Source organism: Strongylocentrotus purpuratus, unplaced genomic scaffold, assembly GCF_000002235.5.
Source record: "Strongylocentrotus purpuratus isolate Spur 01 unplaced genomic scaffold, Spur_5.0 spur5_scaffold_17, whole genome shotgun sequence".
In the NCBI taxonomy this organism is placed as follows: Eukaryota; Metazoa; Echinodermata; class Echinoidea; order Camarodonta; family Strongylocentrotidae; genus Strongylocentrotus; species Strongylocentrotus purpuratus.
In genome coordinates this window covers 12419832-12432953 of record NW_022145602.1, presented here as the reverse complement: position 1 = coordinate 12432953, position 13122 = coordinate 12419832, and the positions used below count along the sequence as shown (strand labels likewise).

The 13122-nt window shown below is 37.4% G+C and overlaps 1 protein-coding gene across 1 annotated transcript in view; it reads left to right on the top strand.

Annotated features, from left to right (window-relative positions):
- LOC100889066 overlaps positions 1 to 3055 on the top strand; it is a 172693-nt gene extending 169638 nt beyond the window's left edge. Inside the window, exons 103-106 of the mRNA XM_030988179.1 lie at positions 381 to 503; positions 768 to 925; positions 1879 to 2023; positions 2706 to 3055. Coding sequence (XP_030844039.1) covers positions 381 to 503; positions 768 to 925; positions 1879 to 2023; positions 2706 to 2759 — 480 coding nt within the window. The 3' untranslated portion in view covers positions 2760 to 3055. The remainder of the gene's footprint in view (positions 1 to 380; positions 504 to 767; positions 926 to 1878; positions 2024 to 2705) is intronic.
- Positions 3056 to 13122: the final 10067 nt, after the last annotated feature.

The window sequence follows — 13122 nt, the reverse complement described above, 5'->3', positions numbered from 1 at the left end:
AACCAAAAATGGAAATTCTTTTTGACCAATTGATCGTGAGCCTGGCAGCCACTGAGCATGCAGCGCCAGATCGACGTTGCTCTATCCCCTTTATTGTTGAACGCCAAACAAGGTAGCAGCAACTCCCGTCTTTTAACGTCTTTTGGTGGAGGTGGTGGTGGTGGTGATGATTATTATGAGGACAATGGTGATGATGATAGTGGTGGTGAAAATAACAAATATGAGGATGATGATGATGTTGGCAACCATAAATTAGCACCATCATTGTTATATTGATTTCATGTTTGGTGATATTGATATCAGCACAATAAATAAGGTAAATCTGCAAACTATTGCTAGAAAATAATACCTAATGAAATGAAATGCTTTCCTTCTTGCAGACCAAATGCGAGCACTACTGGCCAGCTGGAGAAGAGCCTCAACTGCATGGCAACGTGACTGTCACCCTTGTTGGCAGTAACCAGACCGATAACTTCATCGAACGCACACTTCTCCTAGAAAAGGTAAGGGCTTATATGAATATCACATTTCATAGGATTCCCAGCTATCCTGGAAATCAGTGAAAACCCTTTTTTGTTTTCTTGTTAAGAAAGTAAAAAATAATTAAACTGCAGGAAATTCACTCAAATCAGGGAATAATTAGGGAATAGCCACCCAAAAAGTTGTCAGTCTGCAATGTTTTGTCCTATGCCGAAATATCGCAATCATCGTAAAGCTTGACTGTTCATGAAATATACTAAAAATCTATTCTGCTCCCACCCAAACAGGAGGGTACAGAACGCACCGTGACCCACTACCAGTACCTCGCCTGGACCGACCATGGCGTGCCCGAGTCCACTGCCCCTCTAGTGGGGCTACTCCGTCAGGTCAAAGTGACTAACCAGGAAGATGGGGCAGCAACCGGTCCGATCGTCGTCCACTGCAGGTAAGTGACAACAAATGCTGATCCATCATTTCGTCTGTTAGGAGGCAAAAGGGTATTAATTCTGTGTTCAATACTTATGAGTTAACACCCTTCTGGCTCCAATGGATGATTTGCGCTGGACTAGGGTTGAGGTTGTAGTTGGGTTTTATGTGACCTTGTAGGGTTAGGATTACATGTATATAGATAGTGTATTTGGTCCGTGGTTGAGGTCAGGAAATCAATTCCAGACCAGGGGAGTGTTTCACAAAGATCCTAAGTTGAACTTATCCACTAAGCTGGACTTAACAATTATGGAAAGCTGTTAGCATCTTTGAAATATCTTGTACAATTCGTTTTTAATGGCATAATATGTTAGTTCAAATCATTCATATTTTCTATTATCATGGGAGATTTCATGTTCTTGATGTGGAATTTATGAAAAGTCTAAAATAAAATTTTTGCTTGTGAATATATTCGATTTTTTGGGCTACAAATGGCTCTCCATAATTTCAAGTCCAACTTAGAGTTAAGTTCGACTTAGAATCTTTGTGAAACACCCCCCAGTTGCCGTAGGAACATGTGCTTTGCTCCCGATAACAGATAAAAGTTGGGAATTTGGTATAGTGTTAAAACTCAACCACTGAGCAATTATCATGAGAGTATACTTCATACATGTATATTTCCTACCCAAAGCAGATCATATACAGTAGGTATACATGTTTATTTACATTGACCAAGAGTAGCTTCTCGTAGTCCATCGTTTGTTTCATTAGTCCACCATAGGTAGAGATGAGGACTTGATATTGTTGGGTAAGAGGTAGAGAAAGTTCAGAGAGAGATGTATTCACTCATGACTGGAGTCCTGAAAAGGACTTATGAATAATGGGTTATAAGAGAGCGAGCAAGGCTCAACGTATAAAACAAATTGACGGTTCGACTACATTTCTTATATGTCTTCATTGTTTTTGTTGCAGTGCTGGTGTTGGCAGGACAGGAACGTTCATCGCTGCTGATATGTTAATGGATGCCATACAACGATCCACTGCTACCGACTACATTGACGTTGCTGGTACTATAGCGAAGATCAGAGAGCAAAGAGCCCTCTTGGTTCAAACACTGGTAAGGGACAATGAATTTTATCTCTCCTGTCTTAATTTCGCAAACTGAATTCTAATTCGGACACGTAGATGAACATGATGGAATTGAAGACTAGAAAAATAGATTTCTGGTGGTTGAGTGATTTAATCACTTAACTGGATACGCCAAGGTGGTAGGTTCCAGCCTGGCTGGCACTTCAAAGTGCATACATTCCTTTGATCAGACTTTAACCTAGGTTTGCCACATATGGTCATGTGAAGAAAAGTTTTTCCTATTTTCTTTCCCACAGAAAATAAGAAAATAAATTCAATATTTTATTTTGGGCGAGTCCCTACAATTTTAATGTTATCTCATCTTCTGTCCATGTATACAATGTATACTTATGTATGTATGCGGTACATACACATGTAAATAGTCATACATGATTTTTAATCCACATATTAAAGCAAGAGCAATACAGTGGCCCTTATGTGTATATTCTCTCTCTCCCTCTATCTCTGTCTATATCTCTCTCTCTCTCTATCTATCTCTCTCTCTATCTTTTTTTTTCTCTCTCTCTCTCCATCCCTTTCTCTTTTTCTCTTTGAATTTCTCTCTATTTTTCTCTTCCTCTCTTTCTCTTTTTTGTCTCTCTCTCTCTCTCCCTCAGCCTCTCGCTTATATATGACTTAACTTTTATCCTGTTTTGATATTCTCATTGCAGTACCAATACATCTATCTTCATCGTACCGTGCTTTCCTTGATCGAGGAGCAATAAGGATCATACTCCAGAATGGACTTTTACTACACCCAGAGACACTCCATGAGATTCGATTGGGTTAACTCTGCATATCTAGTAAATAAAATAAAAAATGCTCGTTCACATATGACCGGGAATGCCACCGCGCATAAACTGCTGCGGTTTCCTTATGTTTAAACGAATGTAAACTGCACGCAACAATGGTCTTATGCATTAAACTTAGATGTAGCTTTATGCTATCCAATAGGCAATGTGAAGCATATTACACTTTACGTCTTCAGGGGGGTGTTTCACAAAGATTCTAAGTTGAACTTATCTCTAAGTTGGACTTAAAAATTATGGAAAGCCGTTAGCATCTTTGAAAATATTTTGTAAAAGTTATTTTGAAAGGCATAAAATGTTGATTCAAATCATTCATATTTTCTATCATCAAGGAGATTTCATGTTCTGGATTTGGAATTTATAAAAAAAAGTCTAAAATACTTAAATTTCCGCTTTTGAATATATTTCATTTTAAGACTCCAATGGCTGTCCATAATTTTTAAGTCCAACTTAGAGTTAAGTTCTACTTAGGATCTTTGTGAAACACCCCCCAGTTCTTTTTATAAACGACACAGTATACCTGTGCATATCTGAATAAGGCTTTGATTGTCAAAAAAACCCATGTGATTATTTTAATATAGAAACGGGTATGAAACTGTTTAGGTGATTCTGTGACGTGTGAACAAAATGGTTTGTTAAAAAATATTATTCACTGTTTAGAGAATCATGTCAGATTTTTTAATGGAGATTTTATTTCTGGTGAGACTGAATTTATATGAATTTTTATAATGGAAAAAATATATATATACTCAGCAAACTACATATCACAATATGAGATATATCTCATTGTTTAATTTGTGATTATAAATTGGTTTATGTCTTTCATTCTGTGTCTTTCATAAAGAATTAATCTCACAGTTTTATCATGCAAAGAAAAAATTTTGGCTTTTCATTTACGGTAAACATTGTGTATCTATATATTGATTAGTTTTCTACGTTAATTTTGTTGGTACTTTTTAAACCAAATACATTTATTCAAGGGGCTCCCATTTATCGGAGATTATGTTTAGAATAATTTGTTTATATTGGGACTAATGTATTCGTTGAGGGGGTATTGCATCTTTGCATCATTTCATTTTGTTACGAGTACTATCTTTTTGCCAAGTCCTTAATAATTTCTCGTTTTTTACACCTACAAAATGCAATGAAAGTTATTCCTTTGTGAATTTATGATACATACATATATCCTGTATCCAAATATACGTTTTCATATTATGTTTTTTATAAGTCTCTATTTTTCTAATATTCTGTAGGATATTTGTCAGTATTTCAAATTTATAGTATTTCCTGTATTATAAATTGGTGAAGGGTGATACCTGTATTATATGATTTTCTGTAGTGCTAAAAGGTTAGCAGATCAACTTTATTCCTCACTTTTTCTCTTTTTTTTTCTTCTTTTTTTTCTCTTTCTTTTCCTTGCTGATGAACGGACTCTATAAAGAAATGTTGAGATTTAGAAAGTGAATTGTACTCGTTCAATTAGAAACTGTTAGTGCAATTTTTTTCTTCTTCAATATTGAAGTGAATTTAATGTGCCACATGTATGTGTGAAGTTCCAAAGCCATCCATTCGTAGCAAAAATGTTCAATTACATAATATGTACGTTTATTATACATACATGTATGGTTCGTCTTATCAAATAGAATAGCATTTTTTTAAATTAACTGTCTTATTTGTATCCTTTTTGTATCCTTTTTGTATGATGGTTAACATGATGAATTTCAACTCATTTTTTTTCTTATATTGTGCTAAACCATGTCTTAGTTTTAACGCAGTATATCTGTAATGTTAAGTTTGGGTAATGTCTCATAATGCTCTACACATATTTCTGATGACTTTTGTCGCATTTTCAATACGTGTAAAAGGGAACTTGAGATGGGCTTGATGCTTTGATAAAACTAAATGCATGTGTGATACCCGTTTGTCACTTCATTAGGAGACAATATTATGCTCTTAAAGTGCATTAGAAGCTTACTTCTTCTTTTAAAATATATTCTCGAGACCCATTCCATATATATTTATATATATTAGAAGTAGACAATTTATCATTTGAAAGTCATTTATACTCTTTCTTTTTTTTAATAATCTTTTTATATTCATATTTATGGAGAATTCATTTTGATGTAATACAATGATAAGTTACAAGGGTAGATTCAATATAATATTTTTTCAGGAAAGTTGCTTTTATCTGCATTAATTTAATAAATGGTGGGGGAATATCTCACTTCTCATTTGTCATTTTGTATTATCTGTGTCAGATCGTGTGTAACTGAGCTATTTGCTACTTGTAAGTGTCGGCTTGCATGGTGATGTAGATATACAGTAGGCTTGCGGGTGCACTCCTGACGACTGATAGTCAACCTGTTCGAAACGTCGAGCCACTCATCCATCTCCAAGCGCTATAGTTCTCCTTAGAACTATAAGCTAAGAAAGATAATAAACAGTCCTTTTCAGGACTACACACCCCCAAGAAAGATTACCGAGTCAGAGTCCCTTTCAGGACTCCTCAATTCTCTCTCTCTCTCTCTCACATGGTGCACCCGCAAGCCTACTGTATATGAGCTATTTGTATGAGTATGGTGTATTTGCCTGTGTATTAGTTGTAATAGGAGGTGTGATGGCTCAGTGGGAGAGCAGTGGACTTGTAATGTAGACGTCCCAGGTTTGCATATGCGCTCATGCCCTTTGGTAAGGCATTAATCCTCATTACCAAGTCCTCCAGAGAGGATTTTAACTCATAGCCTGCCATGTGGCTGCATGCACGCTATCGTTATGGTGCTTTGTTCATGCGAGCAAACTACTGCTATGGTGCCTTGTGCGTGCGTGTACACTTTTGTAGTAGCAGTTATTGTTCATGCTCATTGTAGTGTGATGTGTGTTTTGCACGCGCTATTCATAGAACCATCGCGTTAATCAGATTATCTCAATATAAACTTGGCACTGAGGGATTTGGGGCTTGGCACAATGGGGATTAGCCCTGTGGCATGATAAGAGTTAAGATATCGGTCCCCTGGTTGCAATACACAGACTTTCTCAGCAGCCACTAAGCTTAAACAAACACATCAAACAAAAATAATTTACAGGTGACATAGGTGAAATATTCATTGTTTATACTATTGTATTTATCTTTCACAATAACAATGATTAATAATAATACATTATATTTCTATAGCGCTTATTACAATGTTTCTAAGCGCTTTACAAAGTTGGCAATACTTAGATAATAATACATTCAATATCATATTTACAAACTAGAATTAATATATACTAATCAACCTACAATTAATTCAAAATACATAAGCACAGATACATCTAGTCCATACATATAAATACAATAGAATTCAATTAATTTTAGGGCAAAACATTACAAATTCAAATTAAGGCAATTATATTCCATCTACCGTGAATAACACATTAAAGCTACAGACTAACAGGGAGGATTAACAGGGAGAAATACAAATGAATGTCTTTAGGGAGGATTTAAAAGAATCTAAGAATCCACTGTGTGCACAATCTCTACTCCCATTCTCTTACATGTAGGCCCCGCTGAACTTTTTTCAAAGTGGGTCGGGGGAGGCTAAAGTATTTACGATCAGGTAGAGCGTAGCGTAAATTGGCATGGGGTCTAAAGGCAAAGCCCCGACGGGGGGCAAGGGGCGGAGCCCCCGGAAGCTCAGGGGTATGGGCATATAATTACGGGCAGATGAGCATATTTTGAATTATTCGATCATGACATTGGCAGGTTATTAATTGGCGTATAACGTAGGGTCAAGGGGGCTGAGCCTCATGAAACTCAGGGATTTGAGTCATTTTATAACGGTCAGATAAGCATTCAGGGGTCTGCCTTAAGCCCCCTGGTAGGGGCCAGGGGGGCAGAGACCCAGAGGCTCAGGGGTTTAAGGCATTTAATTACGGTCAGATGAGCGCGTAGCTAGGATTTTATTTGAGGATGCGATGCATGCGAATCACTTACAGGGCGCGCGTATCGCGTTCCATAGGGGGGAGGGTGCAGGGAGGGGTTAGTTCCCCTTCCCTCATACGCGAAGCGCGGAAGCTTTTACGTTTCATTAAATCATTAGAGAAAGAAGACAATTTATTTTACCGTTGTCGACTCTTCATCCTTGTCTGAATTTCAAAAATGTTCTTTTTCTGCTCCTTTTTCTTCCTATGTCCTCTTTTTCTCTTCTCTTTTTTTTTTTTGGGGGGGAGGGGACCTTATTGTGACACTGGCAGGTCACTAATTGTCGTGGGATTCAGGGGGCGGAGCCCCCGGAAGCTCAGGGGTTTTAGGCATTAAATTAAGGTCAGATGAGTATCAAGGGGCCCGCCTTAGGCCCCTTGGTTGGGTCTAGGGTAGAGCCCCGGAAGCTCATGGGTTTTAGGTGTTTAATTACTGTCAGATAATCATTCGTGGGCCCGCCTTAGGGCCCTTGGTTGGGTCTAGGGTAGAGCCCCAGAAGCTCAGGGGTTTTAGGCGTTTTATTACGGTCAGATGGGCATTTTTTGATACCTTATTATTTTGTGACACTGACAGGACACTATTTGGCTTGGAGTCCAGGGGACGGAGCCCCAAGAATTTCAGGGGTTTTAGGCATTAAATTACCGTCACATGAGCATCTAAGGGCCGAACTTTGGGCCCTAGATGGAATCCAGGGGGAAGAGACCCCTAAAGCTCGGGGGTCTTATGCAGTTAATCACAGTCAGATGAGCATATTTTGATACCTCATTTTTTTATGACACTGGCAGTTCACTGATTTTATTTCTTGCTTTCTTACTTTCTGTTACTCTTTAATATATATATATATTTTTTTTAAGTGAAGGAGGGGGAGGAAGATCGAGGCACCTGATCCCACCGTTCCGCGGGCCCTGACATGTAGGCATCTCAACAAGCATATTTCTTGCCTGACTGTAAGTTTAGGAATTTGTCATTTTCCAACAAACGCATACAAAAAGTATAATTTAATAAAAAAAGTGAGAAAAAATCTTGGAAAATTATGTCATTTTAGCAACATTTTTAAATCACCGTCATGGAATTAGAAATAAACCACGTTTGATTTTTTTTTATTATTCCCCCAAGCCCCCCCCCCCCATATCACTACGCCAGTGCCCACCCCCCCCCCCCCCCCCCGATCTACACCTTCAAGTGTTGGCGGAAAAACCGCAACTGATCTCCCTTACCTTTCTTCTTTCTCCTTTTTTTTGTTGCTTTCCCTTTCTCTCCTCTTTCCCTTTCCCTTCCCTTCCTTCTCTCTCTTTTAGGTTTGCTGGGGGGGGGGGGGCAAGGGCATTTCGCCCCCCCCCCCCGATCCACATGTTGTTGGCGGGATTAACCGCAACTGATCTCCCCCTTTTTCACCCTTTTCTTTTCTTCTTCCTCTTTTTTGGTTAGCTCTCCTCTTTTCCTTTCCCTTCCTTCTCTCTGTTTTTTGCGGCGGTGGGGGGGGGGGGGGGGGGGGCAATGGCCTTTTTCCTCCCCCCCCCCGATCCACAACTTGTTGGCGAGAAAACTGATACCCCCTTCTTTTCTTTTCTTCTTCCTCTTTTTTTCCTTCCCTTTATCTCCTTTTTTCCTTTTTTCTTTCCCTTTCTTCCTTCGCTCTTATTTTTTTGATTAGGGGGGGGGGGAGGCAACAGCCTGGGAGGCAAGGCCCTTCCGGCCCCCGATCGCCTTCTTCCCCCTTTTCTTTTCTTTTCAGTTCCTCTTCTTTCTTTCCCTTTCTCTCCTCTATCCCTTTCCCTTCTTTTCTTTATATCTCTCTCTTTCTCTCTCTCTGTCTCTGTCTCTCTATCTTTTTTTTGCGGGGGGGGGGGCAAGGCCCGCTGCCCCCCCCCCCTGGATCCGCGCCTGCCCCTAGAATGTTTCCCCCAATCCCAAACTGCTTCCGGCATTAACCAGTACTTGCCATGCTACACCCCCTTTATAATACGACCCTATATACCCAAATAAGAGGCTCGAACGAAAGAGACAGAAATTTTCGGTCTACAAAATATGAGGCAGACATACTAACGACTGATTGGTTCGCGCATGCTCAGTCTGGCCTATTGGTCGACCCGTGTTTTCATGGAGCAGAAATCTCTCGTGCTTACTTCTCGAGGCTCACCGTAATAAACGGTCTTGTCGTGAAAATACTAGTTCTGTACTTTATCCAGCAAGCAGTTCCCTGCCTTCGCGATCTTGGACGAGGATTATTTGCGGATTATTTGTAACGTTAACGAACTAACCAAGACATTGGGTGGACTTTAACTCATTCCAGTAGTTAGTGTTAATGTAAGTATACAAAAATAGCTTTATCACTGATAATTATGTCGACATATTTAATTCACTCATAAACCAATATGAAGTTATAATACGGTAAAGAATAGTCATAAACTGAGACGCAATGTTTGCATATGCTAAAGTGCATGTTAATTTATTTTGCCTGTGTGGCTCAACCCCCCCCCCCCCCCCGCGAAAAAAAAAAAAAAAAAAAAAAAACGCCGGCCGAAAAGAGAGAGAGAGAAGAGAAAAAGTAAGAGGACATAGGAAGAAAAAGGAGCAGACAAAGAAACATTCTGAAAATTCAGACAAGGATTAAGAGTCGAGAACGGTACAACGAATCGTCTTCTTTCTCTTATAGTCTAATGAAACGTCAAAGCTTCCGCGCTTCGCGCGAATGGAGGAAGACTGAATCAGGACAAGGATTAAGAGTCGAGAACGGTACAACAAATCGTCTTCTTTCTCTAATAGTTTGCTAAAACGTCAAAGCTTCCTCCCTGCACCACCCCCTTCCCCCCCCCCCCCCCGCGCTCTGTACGTGATTGGACTAATCTAATTAATTTAAGCCCTGAAAATGAAATATTGATTGCCTTTGTTATTGTAAGATACTAATTTCTGTTTTGAAAGGACATTTTCTGTTTCAGTTGACGATCGAGGTATGACGTCAGAAGCGATTTTTTTTTTTTTTTTGGGGGGGGGGGGTTGAATTTTTAGTCTGCCGAGTGGTGGCATATATCAATTTAGCTGCACATGATTCTCTCTTTGGAAAAGTCATCCTTCTGATATGCAATCGATAATTTAGTATAATTCCAGAAAAGCCCAATGTTGTGAGTATAATTTGAACAAACAATGTTGATAATTAATAATTGGCCGTTAGTTTGATTTGGGTGTTGGTTTTATACTGTTATGGGGATAGTCTGTTGTACAGACCGTGTTGTGTTATTTCTAATATCATTTATATATAACAGGCAGTTGTGTAAAGTGACAGAATGGAGATAAATTCTGGTAACTGTAGACATGCATAAGATATAAAGAGGAATTAGGGTGATTGGTATAGAGCCAAAGGGGTTGTTGTTTTATCATGCACACAAATACAATACCAGTAGTGAATAAAGGAAATTCAAGCAGCCATAGTTTCAGGGTATCATAAAAGTTATTATTTATCTATTATGATGCTATAAGGTATTAGAACCTAATATTTAGTGGGCATTGATATTTCATTTTTGGAACAGTATAATATGTAATTTCAGTAAAAATGCATTAATCATAGAACTTATTTGATGCAAGATTATTTTTAATAGTAGTACTAGTAGCTCTTTATAGAGCGAATTTATTTTTCATTTCTTTTCACATAATATAAACAATGACAAACAATAATAAACGTAATGATATAACAGAAATGAGCATTGAAATGTCTTTGACATTGTTTTTGGTCATTCTAATGCAAAATGATTTGGTTACAGGAAATGAAAAAAAAAAAACCTACTTGAAAGCAATGCTTGTTAGGTGTAGGTTCGCACATCAATAATTAAACCTAATACATTTATAACTTAATTTATTTGTAAACACAGTTGAAAATTGACATATTATTTATGATTGTTTAATTCTGATTAAATGTCAGGTTGAACCGCCTTTTGTTAATGGTATCACTACAAGCTTGAAATTGACGCTCTTTATCGATGTGCTATATCAGCCTGATTGGTTAGTTATAAGCTACAGTTATATTTTACAAGATGCCATACAATGCTTTTATAATGTTTTTTTTTTATTACTGCTTTTTAATCATGTTTTTTGTATCAAATAAAATATCATTTGAAAAGAAGGAAAACAAAACAATTATAATTGGTTTCAGTACCTTTTTGAATACCCCTTATGAGAGTGTTTTGTGTGTGGCTGCAGAAGATGACCCACAAAAATGGAAGAATAGCCGCATTTTCACGTCCATTCCATTGTCTATCTTTCAGGTTCTCCTCACCTGTGCAATGAGGCGATTTCAGAACATCAATCAGTTGCATAGGCTAATCCCGATGGTTATCTTGGCAATCTTTCTGCTATACTTCTCAATAAATTACAAAGTAAACAGTGAGTATCAAAATTGTGTTTCCTTGATATTGTGAGCGTAGGATATGATGTAAGATATTTTGTATGTATTTGAAACTTCTGAAGGCTAATGATCAGGCACGTAGCCAGAGTTTGATGTTTGGGGGAGCACATACATGTAATCGATAGAGGAAAAAAAAGGGGGTCTAAAAAGTTCAACCGATCTTGGATTTTTTTTTTTTTTGTTGGGGGGGGGGGGGGGGGGGGCACGTGCCCCCGTGCGCCCCACCCCCCCGTAGCTACGTGCCTGCTAATGATGGCCAGGAGATTGAACATAAATGGAATTCGTTTTGATTGCCCCAGTGTATTTGATTCAGTCCTTTTATTTGTAAACAATGCTGCGTTTTGTGTGCCACAATGGCCTCTTTTATGACCCTAGCTGTTTATGCTTTACATTAATGTCCATGGCAATTAATTACACTTACTATATTTTGTTCTTAATTTGTTTTTGTTCTCTTACCGAGCTGTTTTATTTCACATATTTCACATTTCATATATATTTACATCAGTTTATATTTTAACATAATAAAAAAAAAAGACAAAAGTAATTAAATAAATAGTTATAACCTTAACATTTCTTGAACAATTTCTTTGTGTTTCGCCATTAAAAAACTTTGTTTATTTGCTATGTAATATCGTAGCTTTAATTTGAAATTAATAAACATACTTTTACTATTGTACTCTTTACCATCACACCGAAGTTTAATATACATTATGTATATTATGTATTGTCCTAAAATTAACATGAAGTTTATCACAAACTTTTCCTTTTTTTCAATAAAGTAACCTAGAACTAATGTTTTTTCATTAATATTGATTTGTTCATGAAAATAATTATAATATAAGTTTTCAATAATTTTCCAAAAAAATCGAACCTTGTTACATTTTAACAAGACATGAAAAGTAGTTTCTGTTTCTTTACATATATCACACTGGTCATTTTTCATTATACGACATCTGCATAAATTATGTAAATTTTGTTCTTTATAAGCTGATAAGCAATTTTCACTTTATATCTAAACATATTTCATAATTACAAGCATTTTCTACACCACTAAATTTCTACTGTAACAGTAACTCAACGAAAACCAACGGAACTGCAGTATACTGGTTCTGCCACTGCCCATCCTGACACAGAAGATCATCTCCATGGTAACGAAGACAGTGATGTGGGAAAAGACTTGAATACTGGAGCTGTTAACTTTACGGTAATTCGTTCTTTATTTATTTGTATTTACTTATTTATTTAAATTTATATATATAAGGTGAAAAGCCCAATCAATAAGATTTGGTTTCTACTTGGACCGTGTCAAACATTAAACAATGCATTCATAAACATTGCGAATCTGAATTACATTAAATGACTACGGTATATAAATACACGGAGTTAAAATAACAGAAATGTAAAGTAATAGCATCATTGCAGATTGAAAGACTGTGTCCTTATCCGGTTGATATTATCTCGAAAGTCTTTAACATTTGAACTTACTATTCATAACGATGTTTCACGATTTGCCTCTTTCTTCACCAACCTGCAGAATGCACAAATTGATATTGAACGCTGGATACCTCCTGTTGATGAACTGTACGATAGGCTTAGTATCATAACTGCCATTTCCCAGAACCATTATGGAGAGGTCTTTCCTTGGATTGCTACTATTCAGGAGTTAATGCCAGAGAAAATCATCATCCTCTACAACTTGGGATTAGATACAATCTCTCTACAAAAGGTAATATTGCACGTTTCATGTTTTTATAAATATTATTGAATTGATCATTGGAAGTACGTAATCTAATTTATGATATAATATCAAATGATTTTGAGCTGGCTAGTAAGGCAGTCCAACTTTAATAACAAATTATTAATTGAGGGCAGAGGCTTGGGGGCAAGAGGGCACATGCCCCTACTTTTTCGAGTACTTC